The 12,034-nt window shown below is 52.7% G+C and overlaps 1 protein-coding gene across 3 annotated transcripts in view; it reads left to right on the top strand.

The window, feature by feature from the left end:
* Positions 1-1,189: 1,189 nt before the first annotated feature.
* Sec14l2 (SEC14 like lipid binding 2) overlaps positions 1,190-12,034 on the top strand; it is a 19,233-nt gene continuing 8,388 nt past the window's right edge. Inside the window, exons 1-8 of one of the 3 annotated variants that reach the window (XM_026788755.1) lie at positions 1,190-1,588; positions 3,424-3,499; positions 7,967-8,010; positions 8,385-8,444; positions 8,670-8,858; positions 10,688-10,783; positions 10,881-10,941; positions 11,283-11,366. In XM_026788755.1, coding sequence (XP_026644556.1) covers positions 1,535-1,588; positions 3,424-3,499; positions 7,967-8,010; positions 8,385-8,444; positions 8,670-8,858; positions 10,688-10,783; positions 10,881-10,941; positions 11,283-11,366 — 664 coding nt within the window. In that variant the 5' untranslated portion in view covers positions 1,190-1,534. The remainder of the gene's footprint in view (positions 1,589-3,423; positions 3,500-7,966; positions 8,011-8,384; positions 8,445-8,669; positions 8,859-10,687; positions 10,784-10,880; positions 10,942-11,282; positions 11,367-12,034) is intronic. The other 2 variants (XM_005366128.2, XM_013353409.2) reach the window with 2 other exon arrangements.

Here is a 12,034-nt window from a genome sequence, read left to right as displayed (position 1 = left end):
TGCATCTCTGGTTGTAGCCACACTTTGCATCTACCAGAACTTAGCTCATGCTACTGTGCCAATATAGGTTGAGAGGTCCTTCCTCCATGTCCCCACATCTTGAGGTGCCAGTCAGATTCTACTCTTTCCATGGAGCCTGCTAGTGTCCCTTCATCCAAAGAACGTTGTCCTTTCTGATCTCTTACTGTTAGATCCTCTCCATGGCCGGCTGCCTTGCTTTTGTATTCTCTTCAGTAGGTGTGGGACCAAAGGGTGGTGCGTGAACATTTCTGGGTTCCAGAGCAATGCCTACTACCTGACATGCAGTAGGACGAAAATGTGTCCCTGGGCTTGTGATCAGGTGCTAGGTGCATGGAAATAGACCAAAGTGGCTGGGGACTCTGCAGGAGGAGGGGCTGTTGGACTCTGAAAAGAGGAAATTGCTTTATGGTGAAGGGCAGAGGGAGTAACTGGGTGGAGACAGTCTGATGGCACAGGCTGGACATGAAGCTGCCATGAGTCTTCCCACAAGTCATATGTGTCACTAGTGGGGAGCCCACAGGCCCTTGACCAGATGGGAAGCAGAGAAGCCACAGCAGGGCTCTGTGGGCCCTGGTTTCCACGGTTTCCTCTTTGTCTAGCCTATGGCTGAGTTCTGACCAGGCAGCCAGCAAGGGACGCCTGTGTAGGGCCAGCTAGGAAGTGGTCACAAGAAGTCAAGTCTGAGAATTACATGCATTAATTCCCTTTTAGCCTCCTGCTGCTTACAGGCCCTAAATCACCCCCAGGTAGTGAAGGCAAACAATGCAGAGGGGCAAAGGGACACCATGTTCTTCACCAAGCCTATTCTACAGGTAGAGAAAAGGGGGAACCAACTCTGGTTTGTTTGTTTGTTTGCTTGTATTCTAGGCTAGCCTCAAACTCCATAAGTAACTAAGGGAGATCCTTGAACTTCTAATTCTCCAGCCTCCACCTCCCGAATGCTGGGATTACAGTCTGTGTAGAAATATGCCGTCATGACCATGCAGTGCTGGAGATGCAACGCAAGGTCGCACATGCTAGGTAAGCCCTCTACCACTAACTGAGTTACATCGGCAACCCTGGGTGTCACCTCTGAATGACCCCCAAGCCGAGCAGGTAGTAGTGATCATAAGTGGAAGGCAGAGTCTACACCACAGTTACTAGAAGCTGAAAGACAGTCGGGGGCATCCTTTCCCAGTGGGCACAAGGAGAGCTGTCAACATTTCGGGGTAAGAGCAGCCCAGCCCAGCCCTGTGGAGTCACTCCTTGGAAGGGGTCGTTAGCCAGCTCTTTTCAGCCTCCTTTTGATTAAGATGAGGAGTACCGCCCAAGTAGCTCAGGTGTCTGGCTCGCCTCCAGGGCCTCTGTGCGTCTCGCCCCGCCTCTCGGGCTCCTTTAAGAGGCGGGTCTTGGTCGCCAGCCCCAGGGCCTCGGCCAAAGGCTGGGACTTTACTCCGGCGGCTGCGGCGGCGGCGGCAAACGACTCGGAGCTCCATCAGCTGCCGCAGGCGCCGCGCCCTGAGGCTGAGCCACGATGAGCGGCAGAGTAGGTGACCTGAGCCCCAAACAGGAGGAGGCATTGGCCAAGGTGAGCCTGATCTTGTCCCGGTTGTGGCCCTCGCCCTCCAGCTGGAAGCCGCTGCTAGGGAAGGTCCCCGCGAGCAGGCGACTGAGGGAGAGGCGGCCAGTCGCCCCCGCTTGGCTAGTGCCTAGCGGACCGCTTCTCGCTCAGTGTGAGGACCTCGGGAAGTTTGGTCATCGCGGTCTCCAGCACGAGCAGCCCTGGCGGTGCCCCCTAGGAAGAAGTGGTTGCTTGGAAGCCCTCAGAAGCGACTGAGGGCACAAAGGCAACATTCATCCACGGGGCTGGCAGGGACTGGCAGCAGGGCCGTGGGACAGAGGCAGGGCCCCAGGTTTCCTCCCATTTCCGGGAGGTTTTCCTCTTACGGAGACAGCGGCGTATGGAAGGGTCCTGGACAGCTCCGTGGCAAACTCCCCAGAGCCCTTGCAAGGCATCAAGTCACTGTGTGACCTTGGGCCAAGCACTCACCTGTGTGTTCTTTGATGAAGTCAGAAGAGGGTGGCCGCGGGGCACCTCTGTGAAGTCTTAAGATTCTGGGATTAACTGGGTTGAGTTCCTTTCCGAGAGAAGAGCCCTCCTCCCTCTGGCAACCCAGACCCTTGGCTGGCAAGGAACTTAGTGGTGCCACTCAGAAAGAAAGGATAGGTCCAGGCTTTGCCTTGGCACATGGGCAGAGAAGCACCTATCTATTCCGTTCAAGTTCAGGGGCTGGCCCTGCCGCCGGAAAAACCAGTTGCACTGGATCGGAATTGGTGGGGTCCAGCCCCAGCGTTCGCTCCACAGCCAGGCAGTTTCTTACTTGTGCTAGAGTGTAGCAGCAGATGTGGTTGCTGGGGGTGGCTTTTTTCGCCATGCCAAGTTTACTGTTGACCTGTAGAGAAAGTCTGATGGACGTGGGTTTGGTGGTGATTAAACCAGGGGCTGCTAGGTAAGGTTCTCGGTGAGGGTGGCCTCCCCTTGCAGTTTAGATGACCATTGTCCTAATGCTGGGAGCTGCTTTGGGGGGATGGGAGGGTCTGACCTAAGGCAAAGGGCAGAGGTGGCCATTCCTCATTGGTCCCCTCTGGGGGTGTCCTATAGGTCAGTGACCAGGTAAAGGTCATTCCCCCAGCAGGAGGCTTAGGGAGAGCAGTGGGGGGCCTACTCTCCCCTAGAGCAGATGAGAGGTTGGGGTTAGATGTGGCCTCCCCGTGGAGTCACTGTTTACCCCACTTGGTGGCTACCTGCTGGAGCTGCCCCCTCCATCTGGGCTGTCACCTCTCTCCTTCCCTCTTTTGTAGTCTTTGGAGCTCAGCTCGGCCACCGGTTTTGAATGAAGGCATTAGAGACTACCCGCTTCCTTCCCTCTGCTCTCATTACCCAGGGGGCGGGCAGACTGCAGAGGGAAGAGCCTGGGATCTGGACTCAGATCCGTATCCCAGCTGTTGGGGGTGTTGCCCGAGCCTCTTGCTTTCATCTCTTCATCTGTAAAATGTGACAGCGACACCTCTTGCAGCTCTGGGAGAGATGGGAGACACAGAACCCAGATAATGGCTGTGCACAGGACAGGTGCTGGGCACACAGACAGCTTGTGGCTTGACCAGAGTGTCTGCTAACGGTGTTGATGACTGTTCGCTGGGAGTACACCCACTTGCTCAGAAGTGAGGCAGGGCAATGTCTTAGTCCCTTTCGGGGCGCTCCTCTCCAGCCCGACACTCCTAGCAACACAGCCCACAACCTCACTCAGCCAGAGGCTGCAACAGTATGTAAAGGAGGGCTCTGGCAAAGGCCCCCAATGGAGGGTCCCTTAGGGAAGAGTGAGGTTGGGGAGCTCCCACTTATCCAGTTGTCTCTCCCTATAGTTTCGTGAAAATGTCCAGGACGTGCTGCCCACCCTGCCCAACCCAGATGACTATTTTCTCCTTCGATGGCTCCGAGGTGAGGGGAGGTGGGCGTGGGAGGCTGAGGCAGGGGCAGGGGCAGGGGCAGGGGCGTGTTCTGGGCAATGGAATGATATCCTCTGGAAACCCTGGCAAGCTGAGACAAAAGGATGGCTGACACCATCCACCCCAACCCTTCTACAGGATACAGACACAGAAGCCTAGAGAGGTGAAGGGACTTGCTGGGTGAGCTGCAGTCAGCAAGAAGACCCAAACCTCTGGGTATGGACGGTTAGCATCCTTTTCATCTACCCTGCAAGTCTGCTCTGCAGACATGAAGGAAAATCAATGCCCAGAAAGGCCCCACTCAGTGGGAAGTTGGAGGCAGAGCTGAGATTAGAACCAGGGTCCTGGTGCTGTCATCTTGAATGAAGGGCGCTGTGTATGGGGACTAAGGAGGGTGCTCCCTCCCCGTCTTGAGTTCTAGTTCCAGTCATGTGCCAGCTTGTCTGTGTCACCTGGGCCAAGGTCACACATCTCTAGGCTCCTCTTCTGAGAAATGGATTAGACATGGTGCCCAGCTTTTTTTGCAAGATAAGGCACAGCAATGTCTGTGGAGTGACATGAACATGTTGCTGCTAGTGTCAGGATCAGACTCAGCCTCCATGCCTTGTACCTGTCTGTGCTCTTCCCTCTTCTTATCTGTCATCCGAGGCATGTGCCACCCTTCTGGGCTCTTCTGACACACTTTCGCTTTTCTTCATAGAAACTTTACTACTAGACAGAAAACTGAGAGAGTTCTGCTGCATTTGACTAGCAGAGCTCTGGTTGTGCCAGGGAATTCTGTTGCAGACGTCGGTCAGACCTGCCTTGTGTCTGCGTACTCACACATCTCCCAGCCCAGGAAGACCTGTGATAAATAAAAAAGATGCCCTTTTTGCTTTCCAGAACTTTAATAAACCTGGCATCTTCTTGAAGACCTGCTAGCAGCACCCAAGGACAGGTGTACCCAGGAGAGCCATGTGGGGCTCACGGGCCCCTGGACTCATCACCTGCTCACCCTTACCCCACTCCCTGATGAGATCTGGTCCCTCTCCCAGTTTACCTAGAGAGAGTGGAGGGGTGGCGTGGGGTGGCAATGAAGTCTGTCTATGCTGGAGGAAATTTTGGCCTCGCATTTGCTGAAAGGCTACAGCTAAAGGCAGGTGGGTGGAGGAGTGGGAAGACAGTAGCCTCCTTAAAGGGCCAGTTGCAAGATGATCCAGCTATGGAGATTCTGCTAGAAGGAAGCGAGAGAAGCCATTGAACAACTCTGCAGCTCTCTTTTATTTAGGCACAGGCCAGTGTGAGGTTTTGGCAGCTGGTCTCCCAGACACTAAGCTTTTGCTATTGGAGTCCTGGGATGGGATAAACCACTTGTCTAAGGCTCGATAGTTTAATCAGGACCCATATCTGGCACCAGCTCCTCCCTCACAGGATGGTGATTCTCACTCTCCAGATGAGAAAACTCAGGCTCAGACTGAGCAAGGGACTTAAAGGCACAAGGAAATGGGAAGCGTGCTCAGAGTAGAGTCCAGGGCCCTGGCCTCCCAGCCAGCACCTTTTCCAGTAAGCCACAGCCTCCTTCCCAGGGAGGCTCCTGAGGTCAAGCATTGCTTCGTAATTGTTTTGGGGCTGCTAAGGAGCGAACCCAGGTCTGGGGCATGCCAGGCAAGCATTTTACCACCCAGTTGCATTTCTGGTTTCAAATTCTGCTTCTGAGCAGAGGAAGTTTCCCCGCTGTAGCTCGTTTGTGCCTCACATTTTCTGGGCAGGAGCTCTGCCTACTCAGACCCTATTACGAATTTGAATTGGGGTTTTTGTTGCCTTAAAAAAAAAAAAAGCACTCTCATCCCTTTGATTCTAAAGGAGTCTTTTGCAGTAGAATGTGGTATGAGCTTGGGGTTCACTTCTCTCTGGCTCTCCCCAGCAGTCAGCTGGAAGTGAGATCCCAGTCCCCCAGCAAGGAAGGCCAGTGAGCAAGACAGAATAGAGGTGGGAGGAGGCCTGGGGGAGGGAGAGTAGGACTGAATGAGTCTGCAGCTTACAGGGCTAGGGTGCAGCAAACCAGAGCCCAGGCTGCCTGCTCCCGGGTGGGCCGGGTTATCGGGTTATCGTGCAGTGCCCCAGGCCAGGCTTCCAGCTGCTTCTGACCAGGGCAGCAGGAGCCTAGAAAGACCTGACTCAACAGACATGGTGGGAAAGATCCTGAATGTTGGACCTTGGCAGGTAGGGTTAACTGGAGAGGTTCTCCTGGATAAGGGCACTCAGTTTACTACTCCTGGATCCCTGTTCTCCACCAAGATAAGGGCTCTCCTCTCTTGAGGGGAGTGTCCTTTCTCTGAGAAACTCTCATTTTCACGGTCTAGCTCCTCTGTTACAAAAGGATAGTCAGTTCAAGCTTCTCAAGTGGTCTGGTCAGGCATATGCAGTATCTAGAAACACACAAGATAGGAGAGCTGAGATGCAGACCCATGTTACATTCCTCTAAAAGCTGCCCGGGGCTGCTGGAGGCACAGGAAGGGTGGCAGTGAGGGAATTCCTAAGCCCAGCTTGCCAGAGTGGCTGCTCCATCTGCCAGGAAGGATCTGGCATGCACAGTGGCAGTGGCCTGGCCAACCCTTTCTCTTGTTTTTAAGAAGTTTTTTTGAAATATGTAGGAGAGGGAGAGGGATAGCGGGCTAGAGATTGGGGTGAGGAGTGCACGCCACAGTGCGCACATGGCGGTGAGAGAACTGTGGATTTACCCACCTTTGCCTGGCCTCTGGAGAGCAAGCTCAAGTTGTCAGGTTGCCAGGCGTGCACATTAAGCCCCGCTACCCACTGAACTATCTTCTCTCTTTTTAAAATCTTATTTATGTATTTTTTTAGGTATGAGTACTCTGTCTGCACATTTGCCTGCAGGCCGGAAGAGAGCATTAGATCCCATTACAGATAGTTGTGAGCCACCATGTGGGAACTGAACTCAGGACCTCTGGAACAGAGCAGCCAGTGCTCTTAACCACTGAGCCATCTCTCCAGCCCACTCACTGAACCATCTTACTGATCTTTTTTTCTTTCTTAAGATAGTATTTCAATATGTAGCCCAGGTTAGCATGAATTTCCAATGCGGCTCAGGCCGACTTCAAACTCGAGACCCTCATGTCTCGACCTACCAAGGAACCACACCCAGGCTTGATCAGACCTTTAGACACACTGCCCTGACTCTGATGGAGGACTGGACTTCACGAATGCAGACTCAGGGTGTATGGTCCCCTGCTCCCAGAGCACAATGCTGAAGGACAGCTGACAGCCCAAAGGGCAGCCTGTGTGTTTGGTTCCAGGGCTATCAGTAGATCTAGATTTCAATTAAATCAGTGGAGGATGTATAGCCAGGAGAGATAGTTCATAGGTCAGAGGCCACACCCATCAGACTCCCTGGAATGGAGTAGACTCCCCAGGAAATGGAGGAAATGCGAGAGGGATACCAGTAGAGGGCCTGCCTCTCTCTCCACGGAGGGATTGGCGGAGGGATTGGCGGAGGGATTGGCGGCTTAGCCGGTGCGCAGGTGTGAGGAGCACAGGTGTGAGGGATTTGGGGTTTCAATTGACTCTAAGCTCCACCTGAACTAAAGGTGTGACCATTGCAAAGAGAATTCTTAGGGTATATTGGAGAAGGGGCAAACAACACCTGGGCTCAGCTTGTGAGGTTCGCCTGGGGGGGGGAACGCGGCCAGGGGGACAATGTCCAAAGGGAAGAGATTAGGAGATTGTGGAGCTGCGTGTGAGAAATGGCTCTGAGGACGGGCAGCACAGCGGGAAGGAAGGCCCAGCAGGGCAGCCGGAGTTCATGGTTTGGGAGGACTGTTGCACAAGGGGGAAGGAACTCTGTTCTTGGGATGCCCCTGGAGTAGACTGCAGCTCACAGCGAATTAGTGAGGCTGGCAGCTCTGCTCTTCTGCAGGTGGCCTCAGGGGACAGGGAAATCTTGGGTTCAGATCTGAGCAGGACAACTTGTTGGGGTGGGTCCACGTAAACTAAGACCCCACTGTGCTCCTTTGAGGAATGTGTGAGTCTTTTAGGGAACTGTCAGGATTGGCTAGAGGCACACTGACTTCTACCTCTCCGGGATGTTTGGCAGCTCAGCCGCAGCTCCCGGGACAGCTATGTTCATCTTTGAACTGTGGGTCAATTTCTCAGGGCTGGATGTTATAGTGTGGAAGAGATAATTTTTGTCCTTGTGGGGGATGGCCGATTGATAAGGTTCCAGGGTTCATTTTCTCTGAGATAAGACCCTTCACCTGATTATCTGCCAGGATACTCTGACCCCAGCATGGCAACGCTGCCCATTCCCAACTGCCTTGAACTTGGCCTGTCTACCCCACCAGCTCAGGGCTGTGGGGTTTTACAAAGCTGACAGGTGGCTGGGGGAACCCACAAGGGGATTGGACCCCCAGCCTGGGAACAGGTCCGTAGATTCCCAACCCTGGTCATGCTTTTGTTACAGCCCGAAGCTTTGACCTGCAGAAGTCAGAGGCCATGCTCCGCAAGGTGAGTCTCTGCCGCTGCCACAGTTCCTCCGGCCAGTCGCATTGTGCTTGGAATTCTCCTCCCTACCCATCACCCACCCCTAGTATAGGTTTTGGTTTGTGTGACATAGTTATTAGCCAACAATTGTTGCTTTATTCCTGAGGGACAAAGTGCACTTCCTTCCCTGGAAACATTGGACTTCCCTACTTCATAACTAGCCCAAAATGATGTTCTTGCTGATATAGCTGAAGAAACTGGGGCCTCCTTTTCCACCCTTGTCCAGTTCTTTCTAGGGGTCATCTATGCTGGTCACCTATTCGTCCTATTCAAGACCCCACCACCACCACACACCTATTCTTCTGCCCTGTGTTTCCTAAATCTTTGTGTATTTGCAGCATGTGGAATTCCGGAAGCAAAAGGACATTGACAACATCATCAGCTGGCAGCCACCCGAGGTGAGGACCAATTATCCCACTTCACCCCTGTGTGAGGATGCTTATTAGGCTCCCGGTCTGTACCCTGGTCTACTGGACCTGGAACCTCAAAGGGAGACACTATAGTTCCAAAACAGGTATTTCTTGACACCCCGGGGAGGGTATGAAGGGAGATACTTGTGAACCAGCAGAAGGGATGGATGTCCTGGGCCTGTCTATGAGATGCTTTTGTATGTCTTTGGCCAGGTGATCCAGCAGTATCTGTCAGGCGGCAGGTGTGGCTATGACCTGGATGGTTGCCCAGTCTGGTATGACATCATTGGTCCCCTGGATGCCAAGGGTCTGCTATTCTCCGCCTCCAAGCAGGACCTGCTCAGGACCAAGATGAGGGACTGTGAGCTGCTTCTGCAGGAGTGTGCCCACCAGACCACAAAGGTATGGTCTGTCTGCCATTGAGTGATTTGATCATGGCGAAGACAGTCAAGGGGAAGCAGGATGTCACATAGGGATGGAAGCACCTGTCTCAGAGTTTGGGTTTCACAGACCTGAAATCTCAGGGTTTTAGATGAGCATGCTACCAATCCATCTGTTCTCTTCTCTTCCCTTTCTTCCCTCCCTCCATCCCTTTGACTGAAGATTGAACCCAAGGTCTTGTGCATGTTAGGCAAGTTCTCCACCACTAAACTATGCCCCCATCTTGTCACACTTTCATTTTGCTAAGTAAAAACTTAAAATAACCTATTGTTGCCATGGTGACTCCCCCAAACTGTAGGAATGGTGTATGTAGGGGAGATCCAAGACTAAAATGCGGTCCTTTACTGAAGACATCCGGTTTAATAAACGTCACTAGTGTGAGAGTTAGAGCCCAGCTGGTACAGTGCTCACCCCGCACATCCAGGGCTCCACCCCAATACAGCAGGGAGGTGAGTGGTATACACCTGTAATCCCGATTCACAAACCTGAAGTAGATAGCCGAGTGGTGGTGGCACACGCCTTTAATCCCAGCACTCGGGAGGTAGAGACAGGTGGATCTCTGTGTGTTCGAGGCCAGCCTGGTCTACAGAGCAAGTCCCAGGACAGGCTACAAAGTTATAAAGAAACCCTGTCTTGAAACAAACAAACAAACAAACAAACAAACAAACAAACAAGTCTGAGGCAGGGGGGTCTTGAATTTGAAGCTAGCCTGGGCTATGTAGTGGGACCTAAAAACAAACAACAGAAAACAAAAAAACTATAAATTACCACAGTTGGAGTTGTTGCTCAGGGACAGGCAGCTCACCTAGTACAGACAAGGGCCAAGGTTTAATTCCTAGCACAACACCCCCCCAAAAACAAGACAAAACAACAACAAAAAACCTCAGAAAACCACCTCACTACATTGTTACACTTTTCTTGTTTCCGTGGGAACCAGTGAGATCCTGTCTTGGACTAAACTACCCTTGGGCAGCTATGGGGTGTGTGCGTGCCTGGGTGGTCCTCATGTAGACAGATCCAGGATCCCTGCTCCTCCAAGTTTATTTTCAAAGCATCAGGGTGACAATTCCCTGCTAAGAAAAAGACTGAGGCACTGGAGAGATGACTCAGCAGGGAAATGACTTGCTTGCAAACCTGAGAACTTACATGGCAGAAGAGGAGAAGCAATTCCCACAAGTTCTCCTCAGAGCTGCACACTCCCACTGTGGCATGTACACACACACACACACACACACACACACACACACACACAGTGGGGGGAAGGGACGGAGGGATGGGGAGACAGACAGACAGACAAATATAAACATATTTTTTTTAAAAAAAAAAGAAAGGAAGGACTGAGGAGCAAGCTGGAGCCGTGGCTAACCCCTCCTCCCTCAGCAGCTGCAGATGGGTTAAAGCAGGGAGACCTCTCAGCGCTGTTCTTTGCTGAGGGTCACAAAAAGTCCACCCAGTACAGAACCTGAGAGGCTGGGGACACAAACGTGGTTCAACCTGCTGCTTCCTTATAGCTTAGGTAGAATGGAGTGTCTAAGCCTGAGGGAGAGGTGCTGCCCAGGGAGCACACAGTAACTGACAGGAGGACAGAGGCCATCAGGAGAACCTGCTGGACAGTAGGGACCTTGGATATGACCTTGATCCACCCTAGTCCTTTGCTAGAGGAGAATAGTTTGTTTAGGTCACAGTTCCACCCTGGATGACATCTGCATCTCTGCTGCTGCTGTTTGTACCCAGTGAGCATTGGCCCTGAATTCAGCGACTTCCTTCTGCTGTCTGTCTGTTCCCAGTAGCTAGGGAAGAAGATAGAGACCATCACCATGATTTATGACTGTGAGGGGCTCGGCCTCAAGCACCTCTGGAAGCCTGCAGTGGAGGCCTATGGAGAGGTAAGAGGCAGGGAGCGGGGGCAGGACTCACAGGTTGAAGGGCACAGTGGCCTGGAAGCCTGAGCTACTGAAACTAGGACCACTTCTGCTTCCACAGTTTCTCTCCATGTTTGAAGAAAATTATCCCGAAACACTGAAGCATCTGTTTGTCGTTAAAGGTAAGTTGGGAATTTCTGGTGATGGAGCCAAATATGAACAAGAGGCTGGAACCATTGCTTAGGGGCAGACTGAGTGAATGGCAGCCCTTGACCTTAGCCTGTACAGATGCTTTACGGCTCCCAGAGCGTGTGAGCCACCTAGCCCCTTAAGATTCAGGCTGGTGATGCCATAGGAGGAGACTGGTTGGCTACAATCCTTGTACAGCTTGGAAGCCAGCTTCAGACATGCCTGGCTGAGCCTCACGCTTAGCTGCCCCATGAGTGGAGATGGGTGGCCAATGACGCTGGCAGCATCTGAGTTACCGTTGTCTCTGCTTCACGTGGTCTTGCCTCTCTTCCAGCCCCCAAGCTGTTTCCTGTGGCCTATAACCTCATCAAGCCTTTCCTAAGTGAGGACACTCGTAAGAAGATTATGGTCCTGGGGGGTAAGTGGCCCAAATGCTACACATTGGTGTGTGTGGTCCAAACAAGGTCTGGCTTTAGGGGTATGGTCACAGCCTCCAGGGCAAAGATCTATCTTCTACTTTGGGAGTAGTTGGGACATAGGGGCAGGTGGAGACAGATCTGTGGCTTCTTGTGTTTCCTCACACACTCTAGAAGCAAGCACTGGGCTCAGCATGCAAGTTCAAAGATGAACGGAATTCCAGGGCTTATCCTGAAGGGGCTTACAGTATTACAGGGAGAGACAACTGCAGAGAGAAGGCTATGGTATGAACCAGAAGACACTAGAAAGAGCATCAGGAGGGTGCGTGGAGATCATCTGGGGGCAGGCAGGAGTGAGCGGCTCCACTCCCACAAACCCCTTTTCAGGACTAGATGCCAGGCTGCCAGGATTAAGACAGTCCCTTGGCTAGTTCTCAGGGAAGGGAGACACAAACATGCTTGTTGGCGTGATACATAGGACAAAGGGAAACCACAGGGTAGTCACAGCTAGCAGCAACTCTCATTCCACCAGAGTTGAGGTGAGAGCCATGTCGACCTAAGCTACACACAGCAACATGAGCAAGGTGGCCACATGGAACAGAGCAGAAAGAGGAGCACCGAGTAAAGACCTCCCTTAGGATGGTGCAGGCAGCGGTCATGGAATGAGGCA

This window comes from Microtus ochrogaster, unplaced genomic scaffold (assembly GCF_000317375.1).
Source record: "Microtus ochrogaster isolate Prairie Vole_2 unplaced genomic scaffold, MicOch1.0 UNK6, whole genome shotgun sequence".
Taxonomy (NCBI): domain Eukaryota; kingdom Metazoa; phylum Chordata; class Mammalia; order Rodentia; family Cricetidae; genus Microtus; species Microtus ochrogaster.
This window is presented reverse-complemented; position numbering and strand designations above follow the sequence as displayed.